The sequence below is a fragment of the Talpa europaea genome (assembly GCF_964194135.1).
Source record: "Talpa europaea genome assembly, chromosome: 3".
NCBI classification, from domain to species: Eukaryota; Metazoa; Chordata; class Mammalia; order Eulipotyphla; family Talpidae; genus Talpa; species Talpa europaea.
This window is the reverse complement of record NC_140069.1, coordinates 81731428-81755089: the sequence shown is the minus strand read 5'-3', so window position 1 is coordinate 81755089 and position 23662 is coordinate 81731428. Positions and strand designations below refer to the sequence as shown.

The 23662-nt window shown below is 37.4% G+C and overlaps 1 protein-coding gene across 1 annotated transcript in view; it reads right to left on the bottom strand.

Moving 5' to 3' along the window:
- The window catches only part of CASD1 (CAS1 domain containing 1), a gene marked incomplete at both ends in the record, with an annotated part of 41248 nt that extends 26159 nt beyond the window's left edge, over positions 1-15089 (bottom strand). The window contains 5 exons of the mRNA XM_084229668.1: positions 129-191; positions 1179-1223; positions 7040-7160; positions 7851-7947; positions 14864-15089. Of these exons, the coding sequence (XP_084085794.1) occupies positions 129-191; positions 1179-1223; positions 7040-7160; positions 7851-7947; positions 14864-14996 (459 nt within the window). The remainder of the gene's footprint in view (positions 1-128; positions 192-1178; positions 1224-7039; positions 7161-7850; positions 7948-14863) is intronic.
- Positions 15090-23662: the final 8573 nt, after the last annotated feature.

The following is a 23662-nucleotide window of genomic DNA, read 5'->3' as shown; positions in this document are numbered from 1 at the left end:
TCAATAAGGTTGGCATAAAATATAGGAGAGCAATAGGTGAGTAAGGGGGAGAAAAACAATGGATACTTAGGAGCTTTTAAAATCCAGTTGCTCAAAACCAGAAAAGCCTTGTATTTTCAAACACAGACCTCAGTCCATACTTTGATACACTGTTTCATAGAAGCATTAACTTCTGGATGCCACAGAAAATCCTAAAAGAGAAATGAAAGAAAAGAAAAAGTCAAGAAACCGTTTATAGCCACCATTTAATAAATATTAACATATTTCTTACAGATTACTTAAAAGAAAAACATCACCTCATCTATAATATCTTCATCTCCCAGATTAATTTGGCAAGAGTTTCATAATAGTTCTCCTTGTAGCCACTTTGGCTTTCTTCTAAACTCTCCACAGTTCAGTCAGAATAAACCTGATCTTGACACATGCCTACTTAAATATTCAAGGACTTCCAATTGTCCTCAGAATAAATTCCAGTGTTCTTAAACCTGCTAAGGTATAGGATTTCTCCTTTGCCTGGACATTCTGCCTTTTGTCTTGCCACTTTCCTCCTAGCTGTTTTGGTTTCCTGTTCTGCTCCTGGAATGTTCTATGTGCTGATTTGCCAGCATCCCCGACCCTCAAGATTTTACAGATATCTTTCTGTCTATAATACTAGGAAACTAGTCTACTGAACCTGACTAGTCCCTACTTATCCTTATAATCTCAGTTAAAATAACACTTCCTTAAGAAGAAAAACTACTCTCAATTTCTTTCTACTTTACACATTCCTATTGCCTCATTTTTTTTCCTTTTTGCCATCCTTATCCCGGTTTAGTTGTATGTAAAGAACTATCTTTTGTCATGATCTCTACTGTATTCTCAGTATCTAGCAGAATTCACTATCACTGGATTTAGAAAATTCACATACATTCTCTTATGGACATTAATCCTGAACACATCCTTGTTTCAAATTAAGGTACAAGATTTATTACTTCCTGCATAATAATCTGAGAAACCAGAATTTCTATTTATTACATAAAACAATACACACATTTATTCAATTATTGTACTATTCTTATCTACTCTCAAGAATGGAAATATATTTAAGTATGCACAAAGTATTGGCTGATCTACAAATAAATTAACCAATGAATATGAAAGTTCCAACATTAAAACATTTAGCTATTACATAAACTTACCACTTTAATTGCTGCAATCTTGTCTTCAAAAGGAATGTTTTCATGCTGCCACAAAAAAGGAGAGAAACAACAAAGATATACTAATGTGCAGAATTAATTTTGCAAATAGTTCCCTCTTTAGCTGCATATGTTGATTTATTTATGTACCATATCTCAAATATCTACATTCAACCTGAAGGAGAAAAGACCTGCATCGTATATCAAAAACCAAGCAACATTAAATTGCTTATATGTGATTTTCAACATCTAAAATGTAGCATAAAGATAAAACTTGAACTACAGATAAGTAAACTTGGCCGTATCGATCATTTTGCCAAGCTGGCCAAGATTTCAAATTAGTCCCAAAGGGGAGAGACATTGCTTCCCTACCTTTTCTCACAATTTCACATTCCCTACATTTTCACTTAGACAAGGGCACCTGACTAGCTCTGGCCAGTGTAATGTGACTAGATGTGATGTAGGTTACTTAGGAGGTAAATTTCGCAGAGCAACTCTCTAGTGTTCAGCTTAATCTGAGTCTGCAGAGTCTGAGTAGGCTGAACATTCCAAGTGGTACCGCTGGATAATGGTTAAAACTCCAACAGCAGGAATCCCTAAATGACTATGTGGAGCAAACCTTCTTGCCAACATAGCTAGGACATTTGCTAAGTGAAATATTAACTTCTAATGCTTGTTGTTGCAACAACATCTAGCCAATTCTCATCAATAAATCAGTATAGTCCTGTCTGAAGAAAGAGACATGGAAACATATGACTCTGGATTATTATGTTTACCTTGAAGACAGTAGAGATATCCTCCTGTTGTAGGGGAAAAAAAAAGGGGGGGGGGGAGACAGCTGCTTGCAACCAAGCACTCCATATAAAGAACGAAAATTCTTTCAGAGCTAGAAATCTAGGGTAGGGCAGGGATAGAGGTAGCTAAAAAAATAAGCTAATGATGTTCCTAAAACCAATGTGGAAATGTTTTCATTAATTTAACCAGAGTATTCATTTTTATGTATCCATAAAATAATGTTTGCTTTAATCAACAGTTTAATGTTGGTCCTGCTCAAGCATCATTTACCGAAAGAACCCTCTGAACCACTTATTCAATGGAATTTTAACGTATATCATATGAAAAAAATGTCCTTGGTCAAATAAGTCTGGAAAATACAAAGTCAAAAAAGTCACACAGGTGTTCACCTGCTTCTACCCCAACCCAACCTTTACAAATTCCTCCTCGGAGAAATAATGTGTCATGAGCTTTCTTTTTCCTCCTTTTGTTTGGCTCAACCAACTCAACTCACTATCTTTCCTCTTATTATTTTAATGTAACTTTTAACATTATACAAAAGAGTTTATCATAGGCATAATGCACAGTAAATATTAATAAGCACCAAGAATCCATGCCATAGGAGACTAACATTAATCTAATAACAAAGACAATTAAAATAAAAACAACAGAGATCAATTTCCCTAATGAACACAGATGCAAAATCTTCAAAACATCTTAGCAACAATACATTAAAAGGATTATATACCATGACCCCCAAGTGGGATTTGTATCAGGGAGGGACACAAGAATGGCCTTTTTAAAATTAATTTATATTTCCTTATATCTTTAAATTTAGTATGTGCATCTTATAATCAGCTATTGTGTTAAAATTTTTATTATGTCTGGTAAAAATTCTATACATTCTTTGGGGTTTTCTATGTAGATAATTGTATCATATGAAATTCTGTGTTTCTTTCCAATTCTTAATCTTTAAATTATCTTTCTTTGGCTAATGGCCTCTAACACAATGTTGAATAGAAGCAACAATACTGGACATCCTTATCTTCCTCCTGAGTCTAATAGAAACATGTCTAACAATGCATCATTAAAAATATCTACTGTAGATTTCTAGACTTTTTATCAGGTTAAGTAGTTAGTGTATAAAGAAATTTACCTAACAAAGAATGTTACTAATTCTCTGTTTTGTTGGGTCTTGTTTAAAGTTCCAACATGTGGTCAAAAAAAGGCTCCATATGTGCTTTGAAAAAAATATATTCTTTGATTTTTTTTAATGTATTATTTAAGTATGAGCTGTAACTCTATAAAATTAACAAGTTAATAGTCTACAATAGTTCCTCATTTACTTGCTTGCCTTATGATTAGCTGATTGAGAAGTGAGAAATTCTCCAAATAGGATGGAGAATGTCGAATTCTCCCTATAATTATATTAATGTTTGCTTTATATATAGTGATGTGAACTTATATGCCTACAAGTTTAAAATCTTCTTAGCAATTTGAGCTTTTGCCATTTAAAAAGCAACCATATCCCTGATTTTTTTTTTTTTGCCTTAAAACCTACTTTTATCTTTAATCTTAATGAGTTATCTTTCTTTAGTAAGGATTTGTCTGGTAAAATTTTTCTCATTTTTAATTAAAATGATTTCATTTTAGAATATCCTTTATTTATGTCATTTTAAGTAGCAGAGAGTTCTGTTTAAAACAAATCCGGGGCTCTCCTGGTGGTGTAGAGGTTAAGTCTCAGCGTTATCACACTATAACCAATACAGCCTGAGTTCGAGCCCCAGGCAGGGAGCTCATAACATATAACACAGCAGACCTCTCCTGTCTTACCCGCTGCTCCCCTTAGCAGCAAATTTCAGTAGATCTGCCTGGTTTGCTCCCCACTCTGTCTCTGGTGAATCCTCTCACCCCCTGCACCTCTGGCCTATACCCCAGTTCTTCTATGCATAAATAAATAAAATAAATCTTAAAAATAAATAAAAACCCAAATCTGGAAATTTTCTATGGTCACACTTTTTCAATTGTGGCTTTCTCACATATATATTCATAAGATATATGTAAGTACTTATTCTTATAAATATTAGTGTTTCATATATACACATTTTTCATGTAGTATTTTCATAAAATATCTATACAGGTATATATATGTCACAAGTATATCTACGCGTGTGTGTGTGTTTAGTGTATGTAATGGTATACATTTAGTATTAAATGAGTTATTTATTTAATTTTTTGCTGATTTGGAATTTACACATCTTAATTGTTATTTTTTGTACTATTTGCCTGAAATTTTACTATGCATCTTTAAATTCTAAAGTAAGACAATACCTTGAAGTAAAGATGGCATTAGAAAATTTTATGATCATCCCCCTTTGACTTACAAGCTATTAACTGCAAGTTCTTTAACGCTAGTAACCTCAAGCACAAAAAGAACATCATTATTTTGTACAGATGCTTGTTTAGATTTGCATAAATGTTTACTGTTTTATTTAACCATTACTTCTAAATTTTAAGCAAATTTTTCTGAATTATTTTCTTATTGAACTATCCTTAGAAAAATCTCTTAATCTATGTGGCAATTACCCTCATACCTTTATCTGAAAATGTTCTATAGTTCAAGAACAGAGAAACTTGTATGTTAAGTATACAATTCTATGTTCAAATTTACTCTTCTCTCAGAGCTTTAAAGGTATTGCTTTATTGTCCTCTATCCACAATATTATTACTACTGAGAAACTTGCTAGCCAAAGCATAGTTTTCTACACACTCCACATAGGGCTTTGCAGCTATAGGCATGTTATTGTTCCCATCCCGGGTTTGGTCTCATAGTTTTTTCCTTTGGGGGGTAAGGGAAACATCTACTATTTCTTCAAAGTCTAGCTATATATCAACAAGTATTTTTTTAAACCTAGGATCTAGTTAGCTTGAGGTAGATGGGACCCCCAGAGTATCTAGCCTGCCCTCTGGCTGAAAGCAACACAAATAGGTTTCTTTACTGCAAGACTTCTCAAGTTTTTAATAACCTAGCCTAAATTAAAACCATATAAAAGGAGGATATGATATCTAATTCTGCCCAAACTTATTTGACCAGTGCTTCTCATAGAACTAGAGTTCTACAAAAATGTAATTTGAGAAAAATCCCACTCCAAAGCTTCTTTAAAAAAAAAAAAAATTACCTTGATACAAAAAAGAAATCAAAGAATTATCTTCAATACTTCCATTGCACCCAATTGAGCATATACTAACTAGGGAAAAAAAAATCAGCATTTATGCTATGCTAGTCTTTGCCAGATACAAAAAATGTACTTTATAAAATAATAATACATAGTCTCTGTGCTCTAGGTGTTCAGGAACAAGAAAACTAAGTAAAATACACTTTGACAAATGTTCCAATAGCAGTTTGAACTAAGTGTTTTCTCAATAGCTGTCTCTTTAGGGCCATGACAAACTATCTTTATTTGTTTTTCTAATGCATATAAATTAAAATGTGTCCTGTATGATAATTGTGAGATAACTGGGCACCTGCAGAAAATAAAAACTGGAGATCTAGGTACCATTAGTAGGACTGAGAAACAATGTACTGTACTGTACCTAGTTTTAGCTGTAGCCTACACCATGATAGTTTTATTTTTTCAATTAACTGTTGCCAAATCTATTATTCCAATTTTCATAAAATTCTACTATTCTAAGCCTAGAATTACTGAAACAATTTCTTTGTAATCAGACAGCTTTCTAGTTTTTGTAAGTTTACTAAAGACTTTTTACTTTAAGCTGTGACAATGTCATGTAATTAAATAGTCCCAACTCTTCTGTGTAAATTTGTATGCATATATACAAATGGCAAATACATCTACACATACCAAATAAAATAAAAAATTGACTTTATTATTTTCCATTATTCACCTTTAAAATCTATACTAATTTCTTAGAGAACAAAATCTCTAATAGCTTAGACTCTTCTTGCAAATAATAGAGCCTAAGGATTTAGTGACCACTACCTGACTAGCTACTTAGCTCTAACATCACTAATTTCTGAATTCCTTATGACAGGGAGGGTTTATATATATATGCAGAATTTCACCATAAATTCCAGAGCTATTTCCCTTTATAATTCATAACTTTCTTGTGCTTTACTTTTCTCTTCTTGTCATTCCCCATAACATATGTAGTTGATTAGTGCTGGATCACTTCAAAATGTATAAACAGAATAAGTCACAGCAATTTAATTAACATATTAATTAACATACATATAGAAAGATGCTCATCCTAGTTTTCAACAAATATATATTTTTAAAATGAGAATTTTGCATAAAAAGAGCAGAAATTTATTGCCTGGTTTTAATTATATAGCATGATTGGCCAGTACCAGGAAGGTTGCAGAAAAAATTAGGCGCCAGCATACAAAATTAAAACTGTTTAGCAATATAAGCAAAGTTTTAAGATTTTAGATTCTTTTAACCTAATTTTATATTGAAGATATCCCAGTCTAAGGAAATAATTTAAAAAGCAAAGTTTTTACCCAAGGATATAACTGGCAAAGTCCCTTTCAAAGTTGCAAAAAATTAGAAAATTACAAAAAGTTAAGAAAAAAGATTATATAAAAAAATATTATACCCATACAATAATAATGTTGCCATTATGAAGATATGTTGATTATATAATAATATAGTGAATTAAGTGGTGGGAAAAGAAGCAAGATATAAACTTGTATATACTAAGAAATTACAAAAAAATTCATTTAAAATAATTTTTAAAAAGAAAATGAAAAGAAATATGGCAAAATATTAAAAGGAGTACAAGAGATATCTTCTCTGTTTTCTCAGGAATTTTAAAAAGTTCTTGCATAGAAAGAATTTATTTATAAAAAAGTAAATGGTTAGCTTAATAAAAGATTTGCCAGTCCCTTACCCTCTACTTCTTTTTCCTGTTTCCCATGAAAGAAAATTACTTTTTCCACTTTTTCCTAAAACTAAAGTAAATCTTTTATAGCTCCTTTTGTTAATGTGAAGTGGCATATTCCTCCTGTAGTTATTCAGTTTGTCAAACTTCTAAAACAAGACCTAATGAAATGAATAATCAAATTTTACCTTCGTTCCTTCTTCTCTGAATTGGGGATTAATTATTTTTACAAAAGAATAAAACAATTGACGAATTCTGGAATCTCCAATAAATGCAATATATTTATTTGCAAGGCAGTTCTTGGCTTCACTGAAATCAACAAGGAAATGTTAATTAAATTAAGTAAAATCAGTATATTAGCATTATAAAGCATATAATTGTGAAAAAAGTAGATTTTTTAATATTTTAAATTTATTTATTTATATATTTTATAGCATTGTTCATTTTGTACAGTATTTGCTTTCTCCTCTCAGTTTAGTCCCTATAAAATTCCCACTACCAATTCATACTCATGCACCATTCATCATAGTCCTTAGCACAAGATTCTTAAACATACAATTTCGTTGCTTAGAAACAATTGGTCAGGTTTCTTTAACCTATTAGTTTGTGTATGATCAACCAACTCTCAATAATCACAGCCCCATTTATGAGGTGGTTCAGATGTACTCTAACCATATAAAGTACCTTTATCTATTGCCTTAGAATAATTTCCTGAGGTAGTTGTCCAAGTCCTAAACAAGCATCCTTTATCCAAGGGCCATTGCCTTTGGCCTTGCTTGTTTTTTCTCACCTGAGACAATGTAGCTTGTCTAAAGCTCTTTGCCTAATGTTTTTATTAAGAAATCTGCATTTGGACTCATCCCAACCCTACCCATTGTTAGCATTCTCTAATATCACATACAGAAGAACCACACAGTACTCCCATGTTTCACTAATCCCTCTTCACTAGAAATAAAGGCCCATCTGAAAAATGAAATCAATGAAATGAAGATGCTTTACCTGATTTTGTATTTATGCATCATACAACTGTGAGGTTGCCAAACTTTCTCTCCAAGAAATCTGCCGCTTGAGAGAAGGTATTCACAAGAATCACTGCCTGAATAGTTAAAGACAACAGTGTCATAAATAATACTTAAATTTTTATATTGGTTATTTGATCCCATGTAAATTCTTTGAGATGACAGAGTACAAAGTTTTCTGTTTCATTATACTTTCTAGGTGCATATTACTCATCTATGAGAAGCACAGTAAATATCAATACCTTAATATTGAAGAGGGTAAGAGCAACTAATGACAGCTACTTTTGCCTAGACAAGACTCCTACTCCTAAATACTGTGTTCATTGCTTTAACAGTTCCTTCTGCATCAGGTTTTCTTTCCAGGGACATCATCTCAATCTCAAACCAGGCTTTATTCCTGTTTATCATTCCTATTTCCAGTTGGGAAAGAAAAGTTTAAGGCACAGGGCCTCCCTGGTGGCACAGGTGTTAAGACACAACCTATGAAGCTATCCATAGCCACTGCAGCACGAGTTTGATCCCCGGCCAGGGAGCTACCCACATGGCACAGCAGACCTCTCCTGACTCCCGTTGCTCTCCTCTGCAGTGTATTTCAATCTGCCTGTTCTGTTGCCCACTCTGTCTCTGGTGAATCCTCTCACACACACCCCCACACACCTCTGGCCTGTACCCAAGTTCCTGTATGCATAATAAAATAAATCTTTAAAAAAAAAGTTTAAGGCACAAAAAGACAACTTTGGGAATGACTTCCTAGTCAACTACAATACTGTGTGTATCTGCAAACCTAGTAAATAGTAAAATATTTATAAACCTATTCCTAATTTTCGTAACTCACCCCTAAGGAAGTAATGTATCCCTATTCCATAAAGTTGCAATCAGAAGTCTTCAAGCATCTCTTAATAAAATTTTATCCTTTTACAATCTTAGAAGAATATGTTAGCCACAAGATGGTCAAAGATACACAGGATCGGTATCAGTAATAGATGCAGATTTCAGATATTAATATTCAGCTGCTTGACTTCTCTTGGTAGTTCTTCCTTTTCTTTTTGATGAGCAACCAACTCCCAGTTCAGTCAGGACTGTCATAATTTTAAACAGAAAATTCCCCATCTGAGAAACTCCTTAGCCCTGTGTTACCTGAAACAGGTGGCCCACCTTACTTCCACTGGCCATTTTACCGCACATTAGCTGAATATGCAAAACCTCAGGCATAAAAAAAGTAAAAACACTACAATTATATATGCAGCTTGAAGAGGTTCTTTTGCACTTCAAAGATTTTTTTTAATAAGATCTATGGTATGGAAACTATAATCAGTTTTTAATACTTTCCAATTATTAAAAACTAATTCTAGTTCTATAAAACAAAATTAAGCTACATAAATAATCAAGAAGTAAAGAAAGAACTATAGGAACACACAATTATTTTCCTAAAAACAGCACTCCTGCTGCATTCCTTTATAAAAGTCATACAGTAAAAGCCTATTAAAATTCTAGTAAAGTTTAAAATTAGGATGAAAATTCTATACAGTATTTCTTTAAAGATCCCTATTAAATCAAGTAAAAAGTTAGTAACACATTTATTTTCTTAAAAAAATTTATAAAAAGTTGCAAATAACTAGTATTACTTCTGTGGGGACTTAGCTCCTTTTATTTCCTCTTTCTCCTTTGTTTGTTGTTGTTGTTTCTGTTATTCAATTATTTTTAAATAGAAGTCTAAACAGAAACCCACTTCCATGCATGTGGGGTTATGTTGTTAATCATCTATATGGGTTTCAATATGATGAGAGGAGACGGAAGTACTTTATCAACATCCTAAAATAGCCAGGCTTTTCTTAACCAGAAAAAGCTTAAAAATGCAAAGTTCTTTTTTCTCTTACTCAGTGTTACTATTCACACAATTATTTTTTAGTAGTTTAGAGAGTGAAAAACAACAGCTTTAACCTTTAATTAGAAAAATCTAACCCACGACACTATAAACACAGTGTTTTAAAGATTAGATCTAACTAGGGAAGAAATTCTTAATATGTTAATGAATGCTAGTTGAGGATGATGCTTCTTATTTTCTGATGCAGTTTTTTTAAATAATCCTTGCATATAAAAATTAAGTCTCTGTATCAAATCATTTTTAAGGTCCAGTCAGAGGGCAGAAAGTACATCAATTATTTTAATAAATAAGGGTCTAATATGGGAAGTTAGAAAAGTAAAAGAATAGCCAACTAAAGTGAAAAGGCTAGAAGATTGACTTTTTTATGTTAGCAAAACAATAAAAATGTTAAACACTCTTATAACCTGATAAAAATTAACATGATCTAAACCTTCACAAAATTTCATATCTAAAATAAGTTCTTTTTGTCAGGAGGAAATATTTTTTGGGTCAAATCAATAAATGTCAAACTAGATGTTAATAACTTAATGTGACACGTTTTTCTTACGTAAACTAAATGTATGGAAATATCTGCTGGTACATATATTCCTTTCAAAATTTATTCAGAAAAACACCAAACAAAAGGAAAAAAAAACCTAGCCATTATTTTCAATTGCTGAATATAATTTTGATTGCTATTTTAATGTAACCATTGCGAGATGAAAGTTGCCAAGTGCTCAGATAAATCAAGCTAGGAAAATCAAGCCAGGAATACAATTAAAAAAAAAAAAATGGAAGGGACAGAATTATATACTTCAGTTATTTCCAATACTAATACTAACATCATCTAGATAAATAGCTGTCTTCTTCATTCCACTATTTTGAACATAAGCATTCTGGCTTGTCAATCTAAAAGTCTCAGGTTTTGATGCATGATTTTTCAAGCAAACAAAATAAGCTAAAAGACAAACAAGTAAAAAAACAAAATAAAACAGAAACAAAATATAACAACTAAAGAAAACTCCTGATGTGGTTAAGTAAACCACAGCTTCTAATTTCCTTTGAACAGAGTACCTCCAACACACTTCACCTTCAGACAGAAGCATCTCACCAAAGTGTCTTACTACCAACCAGGAAAATACCACATCATAAAGTCTGTAATATGATCTGTAGACTATTTTGTTTGCCTAAAATTCAGCAAGTTCTACTGTAGTCTGTGTGGAAAATCAGCACTTACATTTTTCTTTCAGATAAGCTAGGAGTCCCTTGTTATAAATGGTGTCTATATAAACCAAGCAGTCAAAAAAAGAAAAGGCTGAAGGCCTAGAGCTGCTTCTTTCTTGCTTTAATACCTGGAGCCTTCACTCAATTTTCATTTCCCTAAAACATCCAATATTTAATATTTGCATTCAACATACCCAATATTGGAATTAGATTCCAACAAAATTAAGGCATTTAAAGCAAGTTGAATTTTATCAATTAAAAAGTTTAAATTATCCAGGTTGAAACATCTCTTAAGGTTATATTGATAGATACTGCACAGAAATGATGTTTTTAATCTGTAATCAAAAGGCTAATGGAACTCTTAATTCAGTAATGCTAGGGATTGATAAAATGTACAAAAATATGGTTAAAAGAACGATTATTTTTACATGTCATTCTATACTATGTGAAAATTATAGTAAAAACAAACCAAAAGAAACCATACTTAGTAAGGTTGAGATCAGAACATGCTACAGGAACATGAAATTCAATTAAAATCAAAAGAATGAAATGTAAGAAGAAAAAAATCTATCAAATAATCACTTAGGAAGTTCCTGTGTGTTAAGCTCCAATGATTTAAAAATAAATAAAATACCCAATACTCTTGGAATTTCACAGTTGTGTGGGGGGAGATGAACAATTATAAGGCAACATAAGTACATACAGTTATTGTAGAAAAACTGAATTTCTAATTTCTACTTTTGTGGTGGTGACATTTGAACTAGGCCTTGAAGGGAAAATCTGTTCTTTATTTCAAGGACAGAAAGGTAGGCAGGAAAAGTCAGATAATTGAGAGAGATGTAGAGGGGCAAAGCATACTTAGATCATAAGCCTGGAATTTAGAAAGGAGGAAAAAAAACAAACAAATAATAAAAAAGTTGATCAAATTTTGAAGATTTACACATGCAAATACTAGGAAACTACCACTTTACTGAAAAAAGGATAAGGAAACTCTTGGCTGGTAGTTAATTCTTGAATCCGTGTTTCTGAAATCACTTAGGTCATGGCCCAGCTCCTAGCCACTCTATAAATGCTTTCCCTCACTATCTTCTCTAGTCACCATTCTCTAAGAAGCTCTGAGAAAAGTGCGAGCCAGATAAACTGAGCTCTAAACTCTAGCTCACTCACAAATTGTGTATCCTTAGGCAACTTAACCTCCCAAGCCTCACTTTAAAATGTAAGTAATACTGTAATTCACTAAATCTAAGACCACTATGTTATGACACATAATTATTTTATGCAGCAGCAGCATGGGAAAATGTTATCAATTAAACTTTGACAAGCAATCAAAGTTTTAAAAACTCATCCTGATTACAGAGATGTTAAAAAGTGGTTGCCCCACTTAAAATATGGTCATTGTTTCTACCTCATAGAAAGGCTGTAAAGACTAAAAAACTCTTAGTAGAACAGCAACTAGCACTCAATATTAGCATGTAGTATTTACCAAACTTTATTTGCTACCTTGTAATTCTTGCTTTTACTTTCTGTAGTTTGTAATACTACAGATCCTAAGTAATATGTTCAAAGTTCATTTACTCCACCTTGCTTGAGATACACTCATACCTACACCTCAGAGATTCTAATATACAGTCTAAACCCCTACATCTGATATAAGCTCTTTCCTTGTTATAAAGATCTGATATTGTGAATCGAGTGCACAGTTATCTTTGTGTGAAGGATACTGCCTCTTCCTCAGTTGGACACTATCAAAGCATGAGGACAGCTACAAAAGTTTTTAGTAAGATCACTATTTTCCCCAAATAGTTCTGGTTCAAGTTCTTGACATTCAGTCTGGATAAGTACACATACCAGGTATACTGCTTCACACTCAGGGGACTGAAGCACCTAGAGAAGCTGATGACTAGCTTCTGGAGGAGGCTTTACAAATAACCCCCTATTGCTACACTGACTCACAAAATTCCAGCTAACATTCTATTTTCCCTGATAAGGCCATATCTTGAAAGAATGAAATATATAACCTAAACATAATACTTAGTACCCAAGCCTCTTTAAAGATAAAAGCACAATAAAAAGGGGAGGGGAAAGATGTTTACCTTTATAATTTTAGCATCACAGTTATGAAATTTATCCCCACAACCATCACCTATACACAATTGAATTAGATTAGTTACACCAAATCAGAAAAAAATGATTTGCAACAATTAAAAATTTTTCCCCCAGGGCCTTCCTGGTGGTGCAGGAGTTAAAGACTCAGCACTATCAAGCTATGCCAGCCACTAAGGCAGGAGTCCTATCAGGCCAGGGAGCTAACCCACATGGTGCAGCAGACCTCTCCTATCTCTCAGCAGTGTATTTCAGTAGATACCCTTGTTCTGCTCCCCACTCTGTCTCTGGTGAATCCTCTCACCACCTGCACCTCTGGCCTACACCCCAGCTCATGTATGCATAAATAAATAAATCTTTAAAAAAAAAAAACTGGTCCTCCAAGTTACCACAAATTAATGCATCCATAGTGCTAGTTGTATTTTGTATATAAAGAAAGTGTTGGAGTTAAAAGAAAGTGTTGAAGTTCAAGTTGCAGCCACTGCAGATGAACTAAAATCCTGTTAGGTCATATGGGTGGTATCTGCAGGGGACTGGAGGAGAAAGGCCAAAGGGTATTTAATCGATTTAGTGTATTTATATAAAGAGCTATCCACCCAATATGGTATTAGAATGTAAGATTTTTAATCTTAGAGCTTTGGAGAAAACAAAACAGCAACATTGATCAAAAATGTCCTACACTTTGAAAGACTTCATGGACTGAAAAGCAAGCTCAAATTCCAGTGCCCCATTTAGTGACTATTTTGCCAAAGTGTGTGTGAAGTTAAATGCACACCTGTCTATTACCCTTTACATCTTGACGAATCAATCTCAATAGTCACCAACAGCCGTCCAGATAAGAACTTCCATAATATGAATAGTCAAAAATAAAAGAGCCTATCATTACTCATTTCTCTCAGCGTGTCAGCGTCTCTCCTAATAGCATTTTTACAGAGAATTTTTTAAATCAGTCAACAAAATTCGTTTTTAAATAAAATCGTAGTTCCTTTTCTCCTTTACACCAATTTCAAAACCTACAGTGAAGGCCTCCCTTCAAAGTGATGCCAACTTGCTTTCACTGCCCACCTCGACTGCTGTCAACCCACAACTTCTTTTCAGCTTTCTGCCCAAGACCCCGTGCAGTGTAAAAAGTGCAAGCAGAACCCTTTATACTTGTCGGAATCACAAAGGCCGGGTGACACCTCCTCCATTTAGCCCAGGGCATCTCTTGCCAGCTGTCGCCCCAGCGGGGTAGGAAAACGGGGCGGCCCTTGCCGCTGTCCAACAGCAGCTCTGCCCCTCTGTTAGGAGGCTGAGGCCCGATTAAACAAAGGCTAAACAGCCGGACCCCGCGGGCTGAACACCCGCGAGCCCATCCATCCTCGGCTGAGTCCCCTTGGAGGTCAGCCCTTGCCGTCACGATCCTCGGGCGGGCCCCCAAGTGCCGCCCGTCCGACCTCCTGCACGCGACCCGGGCCTGGCGGGTGTCCCCCGGCCCAGCGCGCGCAGGAGCCCGAACCCGGGCAGCCCTGAGCCCAGGCCCCGGGTGGGCTCTCGGGCCCGCCGCCAGGGCTGCCCCCGGGCCCAGGACCACCGACCTCGCCCGGGGGCGGCCCGCCGTAGGGTCCGCCCGGTCGGCCGGGGGCGCCTGGCTCGCGGCCCGGGCACCTGGGGGCACGTGGGGGCACCGCCTCCGCCGCGGGCCGGCGCGGGCTGGCTGGCGGCCGCGTGAGCGTGGGCGTGTGTCGGGCGAGGGGGGCGGCCTCCAGCCGCCGCGTCGCCTCCTCCCCCGGCCGGCCGGGGCAGGGGGAGGGCCCGCTCACCTCGGTAGCGGCGGGAGGCGAGGTGGCACACGGCGAGCAGCAGCACGGCCACCAGCGCCAGCGCCTTGGCGCTCCTCACGCTGAAGTAGTGGTTGATCTCCCGCTTGCCCAGGTTGTAGGCCAGAGCCGCCATCTTGGTTCCTCCATGACAACAGTGCGCGGCGGAGCGGGGAAGGGGCGCCGCACAGGGGCAGCACTGGGGCTGCCGCCGCCGCAGCCAGGCGAGGAGCACCCGCCAGCCCCCGCGGCCGCCACTCGCGCCGCCCGCCGGGGAGCCTGACCCAGGCGCCGCCGCGGCGGCCTCCGCCTGCCCCTGCTCGGCCGCGGCCGCCTCGGAGGCCTCCCCCCAGCCCCGCCGCCGCTGCTCCGCCGTGCCGGTTCCCCAGGCGCCCCGGACGCCTGTCTCCTCCCCTTCCTCCTCCTCCCCTTTAGCCTCCTGCCTTAATAGCGGCTGCGCCTGCGAGGGGGGTCCGGATGCCCGGTGCTCCGGGGTCACGGGCCCCAGACGGCCCTCCGGGGTCACCGGGTCAGGGGCGGCGGCGGGCGGCGGCGGCTGCAGAGACATGAGAAGGTGCGGAGAGGTGACTGAGGGTTCAACCTGGCCCGCTCCCGAGCCCGGGGACGCCCGCCTGCCTTACTGGCCGCTACCTTGCCCAGGTTGGGGCCAGAGAACTACAGTTCCGGAAGAAAAGTACACAAAGGTTCCCCAACACACCCTTTCCTGAGCTTTATACTCCCCAGACCTGCCCAGCGGGTTGCAAAGGTCACTGCAATATCAGCAAGACCTATTCGCGGGCTCTCTAGTCAGGGTGCCACCCCCCAGATGTTAGCCAGGTGTTGCACGGCTGGTGTCCCTGGTACCCACCGACGGGTAAGACCAGCCTTAGCCCAAAGCCTTGATACCTGCTCATGAACTAAGCGGAAAATGCGCTCAATTTGCTCAGTTCTAGTGGGCGAAGGTACACCAAAGTACAGAACAGACGGTCCATGGAATGAGCACAGCTTAATGTAGTTGCTGGTGAGAAAAGAATTTCACTCTTCATTTGTGTTTACACAAGGATTGACTAGGTAGATGCGCTAAAAAGTAAAAAAGTGGGCTCATGACAACCATTCCTGCTCCTAAAGCTGGTCAATACTGTGTGGTCCTCAATAGAGCCAGCACTCCTTTGCCTTTGTTAAGTGTTTTATCGCTTTTTAAAAAATATTTATTGTCTTTCCTGTGCTGCCTTCCAGATGGGAATGATTATTTACACTGCTTCCTGTTCTACTTGCCTTGTTTAGAGTGAGCCAATGGTTAGTTGGGGGGAGGAGGGGAGGCCCAAGGATTCTTTACAACTTTCCCGCTTAACCACTCCTGAACTTGCCTTTAGAGGCCCCTCTTAAAATTAGAAAATGTTAGATATGAAAGTGCTACAGAGCTCTTGTGTAGTCACCCCAATTCTTTTCATCCAATCGCTCTTTTTTATTGTTTTCTTCTGTGGGCCCCATATCTTTAGATTTTGTCACTTAAATGAAATCACATACATCACTGTCATGGGTGTGATGCTAATAAGCAATAAAGTTAAATAAGTGTAGAAATAGTAGGAACCATTCTCTGTAAATCGTGGCTTAATTTCGGCTGTCACTCTTCTGATCCAAGGTTGATCACATGCTGGAAGAATTAAATCAGATATTGTAAAAACCAGATAAATAATTCTGCTAACAGAATATGGCCCACCAATCACATCCTAGAAAATTTTATGATATCATCAGCAGCAAATTGGAATTTTTGATCAGCATGCAATAACCAATGTTAGCCCAAGGGGTTGATTTAATGCCTGCCAAAAGTAAAGAAACTTGACATTTTATTTAATTGTAATTTCCAGAAGGCCTTCTGAAATATTGTAAATACCTTGAGGACCTTTCTTTCCTCCCTTTGTTTTAATGCCAATCTCTCTCCTCTGCTCTGAATCTCTTCCTCTTCCCCTTTCGTGGAGCTGCTGATGACTCTGTCAGTTATCTTATGCCAGTTATCCTCCCTGTGACTTCTTTAATCTCTCCCTCTCTCCTGGTTATTTTTCTCCTGCCGATAAGTTTCTCTTTTGAGCAAAAGACATCTATGGACTCTCTTTCCCTGTGTTTACTTCTCCCAGTGTCTTCTCTTACAAGTATCTATTGATAGAAAGAGTAGTGCTGACTTTGAGGTTTCTATTTGTTTCATTCCTATTCTCCCTTCTAAATAACTCTCAAGTAAGTTTTCTCTTCCCTTTTGGTTGCCTTGGTTAAGGCATGATTTTTGGCCTGAATTTTTTTCCCTTAAGTTCTTCCTCTTCCAGGAAGTAAAGAACAGGTGGGAGGAGAATGTGATGATATATGGTGGAGGACTGTAGGTGCTATGGTGGTGGCAAGCTATGGTGACCTCGCCTGAGGGGAGAAATGCTATATTGTGAAAAAATAAATAAGAATGTTGTTAAAAAGTTATTTTAATTAGAAAAAGCTACAATCCTAAAAAACAAAAAAACAAAAAACCCTCCTCTGTTCTTGCTCAGAACTTAGATCTTAGTGTAACAGGGTGGTCCCCAGGAAAGGGGGAGGTTCCCTGCCCCACCCAAGGGAGGGTGGAGCTGAGCAGGAAGAGGAGAAGCTAAAGAAGAGACTGAGGAAGGATGCAGGATGGAGCCAGGAGACCTGGAGGAGGCGCATGGAGCCTAGAGACACGTGAAGAAACTACGCTTGTCTTTTGGTCGTGGACTGGGTGACACAGATGTGGGTGAGACCGTGGGGAGGTGACAATGGCAGCTTTTATCTTGATGTTGATTTTGCTCTTTTCCTTCCGGGCTTGTCCGGTTGTTTGTGACCCTTTTCTGTGGGTCCCCACTGGAAGATGCTTTAGACTTGTGGCAGGCCTTGGGGCCTTGCTCTGGGCCAATCCCATTTGGATGGACTTTTACCCACGAGGGGACGGGTAACTTTGGGTGCTTCATTTAGAAACTAGACTCTTTGCCTTACCTGTATTGTTTCCTAGTTTTATTAAAGTTCCTTCCCATTAAAGTCCCATGTGTTTTGTGTTGATGCGGCGGATGGCAGAACCCATTTAGAATAGGCAGGTTTGCGGGGTTTGGGCTGCCCCTCTCCCTGTCCTATAACATTAGTACCTCTGTGTTATACCTCTAACCAGACTGAACTTTTTTTTTTAAAGATTATTTATGCATACAAGAACTGGGTGCAGGCCAAAGGTATGTGGGGTTGGGGGTGGGGGGGGTGGGGTGGTAAAAGCATTCGCCAGAGACAGAGTGGAGAGCAGAACAGGCAGATTGACTGAAACACACTGCTGAGGGGAGCAGTAGGCAAGACAGGTCTGCTGTGCCATGTGGGTAGCTCCCTGCCGAGGGATTGAACTCATGCTGCAGTGGCTGCCGATAGCTTCCTAGTGCTGAGATTCAACCCCTTGGGCCACCAGGGACTGAACTTTCTTAAGTCTGATGATGCTAAAAACTAGTAGTTTCGTGTTTATTTGCCTGCCCCTAAACTGTCTAGAATGTTTACTGATGCTCAGCAATAAAATCTAACAGAAGTTAAAGCTTCTTAAAAAAGCAACTTAAAAAACAATAACTGCCATTTTTTCTTTCTTTCCTTCTGATTGTAAAAATTTCTCCTCTGTCATATCTGCCTTGGATTGTATCAATAGCATTTCATTTGAAAATTTGATCTCATAAATTTTCCCTTCTTTATTTCTACTTTCAATTTCTACCTCTTCACTGTTTGCCCTATATGAGCCTAAATCTTATTTACTACACCTTCCTTAATTACCAAGCGCACTCTTTGTTTTTTGATTTTTTTTTAAAGATTTATTTATTCATATAAGAACTGGGGTACAGGGCAGAGGTGGGGGGGTGAGAGGATTCACCAGAGACAGAGTGGGGAGCAGAACAGGCAGACTGAGTAAAACACACTGCTGAGGGGGAGCAGTGGGTAAGCCAGGAGAGGTCTGAGGTGCCATGTGGGTTACTCCCTGGCAGGGGATTGAACTGGTGCTGCAGTGGCTGTGGATAGCTTCATAGGTTGTATCTTAACCCCTTGTGCCACCAGGGAGGCCCACAGTCTCTCTTTTTGAACCCTCAAACTTCTTGAGGGTTTTGTCTATATGGTTATCCCTCCCTTTTTATCCACCCCCCCCCTTTTTTGGACTACTTATTTGGTTATTTAAACACATGAAAACCGACTTCCAGTCCTATTTCTTTATTGAAACCACATATCAACCATATCCTAAATTACTAAATCCAGTGTCTTTCTCTTAACTTTATTTTTTTGACTGTGCAAAATTGGTGAAACACTTGCTTTTGACAAATCTTTTTGACCTATGTGCTTCTACCTCCTCTGTCTCTCCCATGCAATTCCAAGAAGACTCCTCTTGCTTTTTCGCATCCACTATGTAAAAATACTTTTCAGAGTTCTCTTGGTTTTCATATTTTCCTCTTTGGTACACCCACATTAGCTTCAACTATAACACTGGATTTATGCATAGGCCTTAGAATCTTCTTATGTGCTCAGACATTTCTCACCTACCTCAAGGACAGCTCCACTGAGTATCTCATGGTACCTCAGGTTCGATGTGTCAAAACCCAGTTTTATTTTCCTTCCAAATCAGTTCATCCTGCTGTGGTTACCATTTAGTTAATTGATACCTCTCCCCTTTAGGTCATATCTGCTATTCTTTGACTCATCTTCTCTCTCCCTGCGTTCTGGAGTTTTTAGTAGGGATAGAGTTCACAAGATGAGCCATTGGCTAGTCAGCACAAAATACTAAAACTTTTATTTATAGTTAATTCCTGTTATAAACAAAGAAAGAAGACAGTTTAGGTGATGCAAAAAAACTTTAAAACTAAAAACCACGAAATGGACAATCTCCCTTTGGAGAACAGCAAGTGAGACAGGCAGCAGGAAACTCTTATAGGATAAAGAAAACAAGGAAGAAAAGAAAAAGAAAACATCTGATACTACACAGTCAATATTAGTTGCAGTAATAAGGAACAAGGAAATTTTGAACCCAGAGTTGGCTTGGTGTTTAGGGATTGATTAACTGAACATATTGTACTTATTTCTAGTACAAGGACAAAAAAGTTACCTAAGTTTTGGTTTGCTGGTGTGGCATACTAGGCAGTAGCTCCATCTTATGCCTAGAAAGTAATTTCAACAATCTGATCCATAGTAAAATAAAGCTTCACAAATAGTAGACCTATCCCTGATACTCTGAGTTGGTTTATATGTACAGTTGCCAGGTACATTTGAAGAGCAGTCTAAAGGAAGAGAGGAAATATACACTTGTGTAGAGATCAACGATGGTTTACTTATTTGTTGATTTTAGTATATTCTGTTAATGAGCAGATCAAATGAATTCACAGTTTACATTATCCACTTTCACTTAAACTCACAAAATGGAAAATGACTTTAAAAATCATTATGGGGGGCCTCCCTGGTGGTGCAAGGGGTTAAGACTCAACCTATGAAGCTATCCGCAGCCACTGTATCACAAGTTCGATCCCCTGCCAGGGAGCTAACCACATGACACAGCAGACCTCCCCTGACTTGCCCACTGCTCCCCTCAGCAGTGTATTTCAGTCAATCTGCTCCCCACTCTGTCTCTGGTGAATCCTCTCATGCTCCCACACCTCTGGCCTGTACCCCAGTTCTTCTGTGCATAAATAAATCATTTAAAAAAAACAACCCTTATGGGGGTTGTGAATTGGGAAGATGTTTCTAATTATAAAAGCTCTAGTAAAGAATACATAGAGTAAAATCATCTAATATAATCTCTTCATCAGCAATGAGACATGGTTTATAAGATGTGTTATCTATCATATGACAACACATATATAGACAAAGCTGCAGGAAGTTGGACAAAAATGAAATTATCATGATTGTTTGAAATAGGAATTTACATCAACTCATTGTAAAGCATGAATCTTGGTATGAGCATATGGTGTTTTGAGATGAGAGTGACTACTAATATGAAACCATCAAAATTAGCAAGACATTTAAATGAAGCATCCAAACATGAATTATACTTATCTCTATGAGCAAAGAAAGTTTGTGAACATGTGCAAATTTTTCAAATTCCAATTACATGTGTTCTATTAGTTTGTTAGTGGAGGAGTACGTATTTTATGACTAAATAAAATGCATAAATTGGAGGGTCCATGCTTATATTTTTAACTGATATGAATGCAGTCAAAAACCTAGAATCACCCCTCTGGTAAATCATGGTGTCTCTTTTATTCCACTTTCCTCAAAGCTCTTGCCTTTCCCCCAGAATTTTAAGCTCCACCCTGACCATTGTAACAGGTTTCTATGAGCCTCCTTGCCTCTCATTACTTGCTTTTTTCCCAAAAGCTGCTGGAATCATTTATCTAAAACTTATTTTTGATCTCATCAATTGCCTGCATAAAAAATTTGTTCCCTATTGGAGCAAAATTAATTTCTAAGCTCTTAATATCTTTAAGATTGTATGTGATCTGATCTGACCTTAGTCTTCTTTTTTGCGGGATAGGTCTCTCCAAGAAAGTCCAGATAGGCTTTTCCCAAAATATTTAGGGTAGGCCTTTTTTTTTTTTTTTTTTTTAATCATGTCACCTTGGTGTGCAGAACTTAGACCAGTTGAGGTCCTGGAAGCTAAACAGAAGCTCTTGTCTCTTCTATATGTCTTTTCCCTATCCAAGATATGATCACTACTTATGCTAATAACCTTGAAAATTGTAGCTTAGCTGTATCATCCAGGTGTAGGTCTTTCAATTAACATGTCTTCACCAGAGAAACATCTTTTTGCCCTTAAAGATGAAGTCATCACTCCTTTTTGTGTGTAAACCCTCTTCTCTTTTCTCCATATCCCAAGCCCCTTAGTACAGAATATAATCCTCTGGTTCTCCCCATTTTACTTTCCAATCTATCATCATCTAAGTTCTTCATACATATTTAACTACTGTTTTGCTTTTTCTCCTTCTAATCTATCTAACATTAATTTTTCCAACCTCAGAAGGACCCAGATGGGTGGGAAATTTCCTCTGTGTCCCAACACTTTCTTTAGGTTTCATTTCATCCAAGCATGCTAAACCAAAAGCCAGGGATATTATATATCTGTCACCTTTCTCTAACTATTCACTTACTTTGAAATATGTTTTCCCTAGCACCTCATATTCAACTTATTTAAATCTTTTCTTATTCTACTCCTCCTAACACTCCCCACCCCAGCTTTCTGGATGTGTAATTGACAGATAAAATTATTTATATTTACAGTGGATGTGATGATTTGATATATTCATGCACTGTAAAATGATTACCAAAGGAAACAACCTTTCCTTTCAGGACCTGCTTCATTTTTCATCTTCCATGAAGTAGGCCCCACAGCTCCATATGGGAATATAACTCGTTCCCTTCTCTGATTTCTCATAACACTTTTGTTTCTGTCTATGTGTAAGTGTGCATTCAGCACAGGCACCATTCAATCAGAACAGATATCTTCCTTACATGGGCATATTGTGTGTATTGGGCAATTATTGTTCTGTCTTTTGGGATATACCCCAGTGTAACTTATAATCTATTCAGTTATTATGTTTATCATCTTCTTCTTCATTCTCCTCCCTCCAGATTTTATGCATTGGGGCTCTGGGAGTTAGTCTTTTTTGTGTTATTTATAGGGAAAACTTGTGAAAGATTTAGAGAAATGGAAAAAAATATTACTGTTGTCTTCAATGGAAAACTGGGCATTGTTCAGACCTGATTCTGTCAGGTCTCTAACTGTTATTGTCTTTGAATTATTTTATGCTGTTGTAGGTTACCCTTTTAGTAATGCAAATGATGCTTGTCCATAGAAATGCAAATTGTATTTCATTGGGATTAAGCTGATTATTGTCCTGGGGATATTGAGCAGTTTTGAAGGTTTATATTTGTTAAGCAAATTTATTTTGCCATTCCTAACATATATGTGTGGTTCCCTCATTAATTGATGAGTTCAATAAAAACTTTGACATACGTTCATTTCATATCTGTATGAGAGTTATGTTGTATCCTCCTCTAGTTAAAAAAAATATTTTTAATACATGAATATGGCTTGAACTTAGTAAATGTTTCTTAATTTCAAATTAAAGTTTATTTAGTGAAAAACACAATAAGATTTTTGTGTGTTCTTAAAACTTTTAAGATTGTGGAGCAGAAAAATAATTTCCAACTCGAATTTGACTTGTCTAAACAAGTGAACAATTTCCTATAAATATTGAGAAATTTGTTTTTATCATAATGAATTTGAACATTGACCTTAGGATTTTTTGATCAAGTTGAATGTACTCAAAACAAAAATCCAAATATGTGATCTGTAGTCACTCAACTACTTATACACTGATAAAAATAAGAAATTCTAAAGTATTACACGCTTATTATATGTAATGCCTATATGCACATATGTATATCTTTTAAATCTGGAACACTTCACCTTGAAAAAATTATACAGGTATTTTCTCAGTAATCATTTGGAAGTTTAATGAAGTAAAAGTTGCATATATAATATGATGGTCTGTAATATACAAAAACATTCTGAATTCACCCTATATTCACAATTGTCCTTGTCCTCATATTGAAAGGTGATTGAGATTGAACCTTAGCTCCCTGGTCCTTTCTGTCTAAATTTTGTGCTTATTCTGAGTATATTCTGTTTGTTTTTTAAAAAAGATTTTTTTATTCATGCATACAAGAACTGGGGTGTAGGCCAGAGGTGCGGAGAAGTGAGAGGATCCACCACAGATAGAGTGGGGAGCAGAACAGGCAGACTGG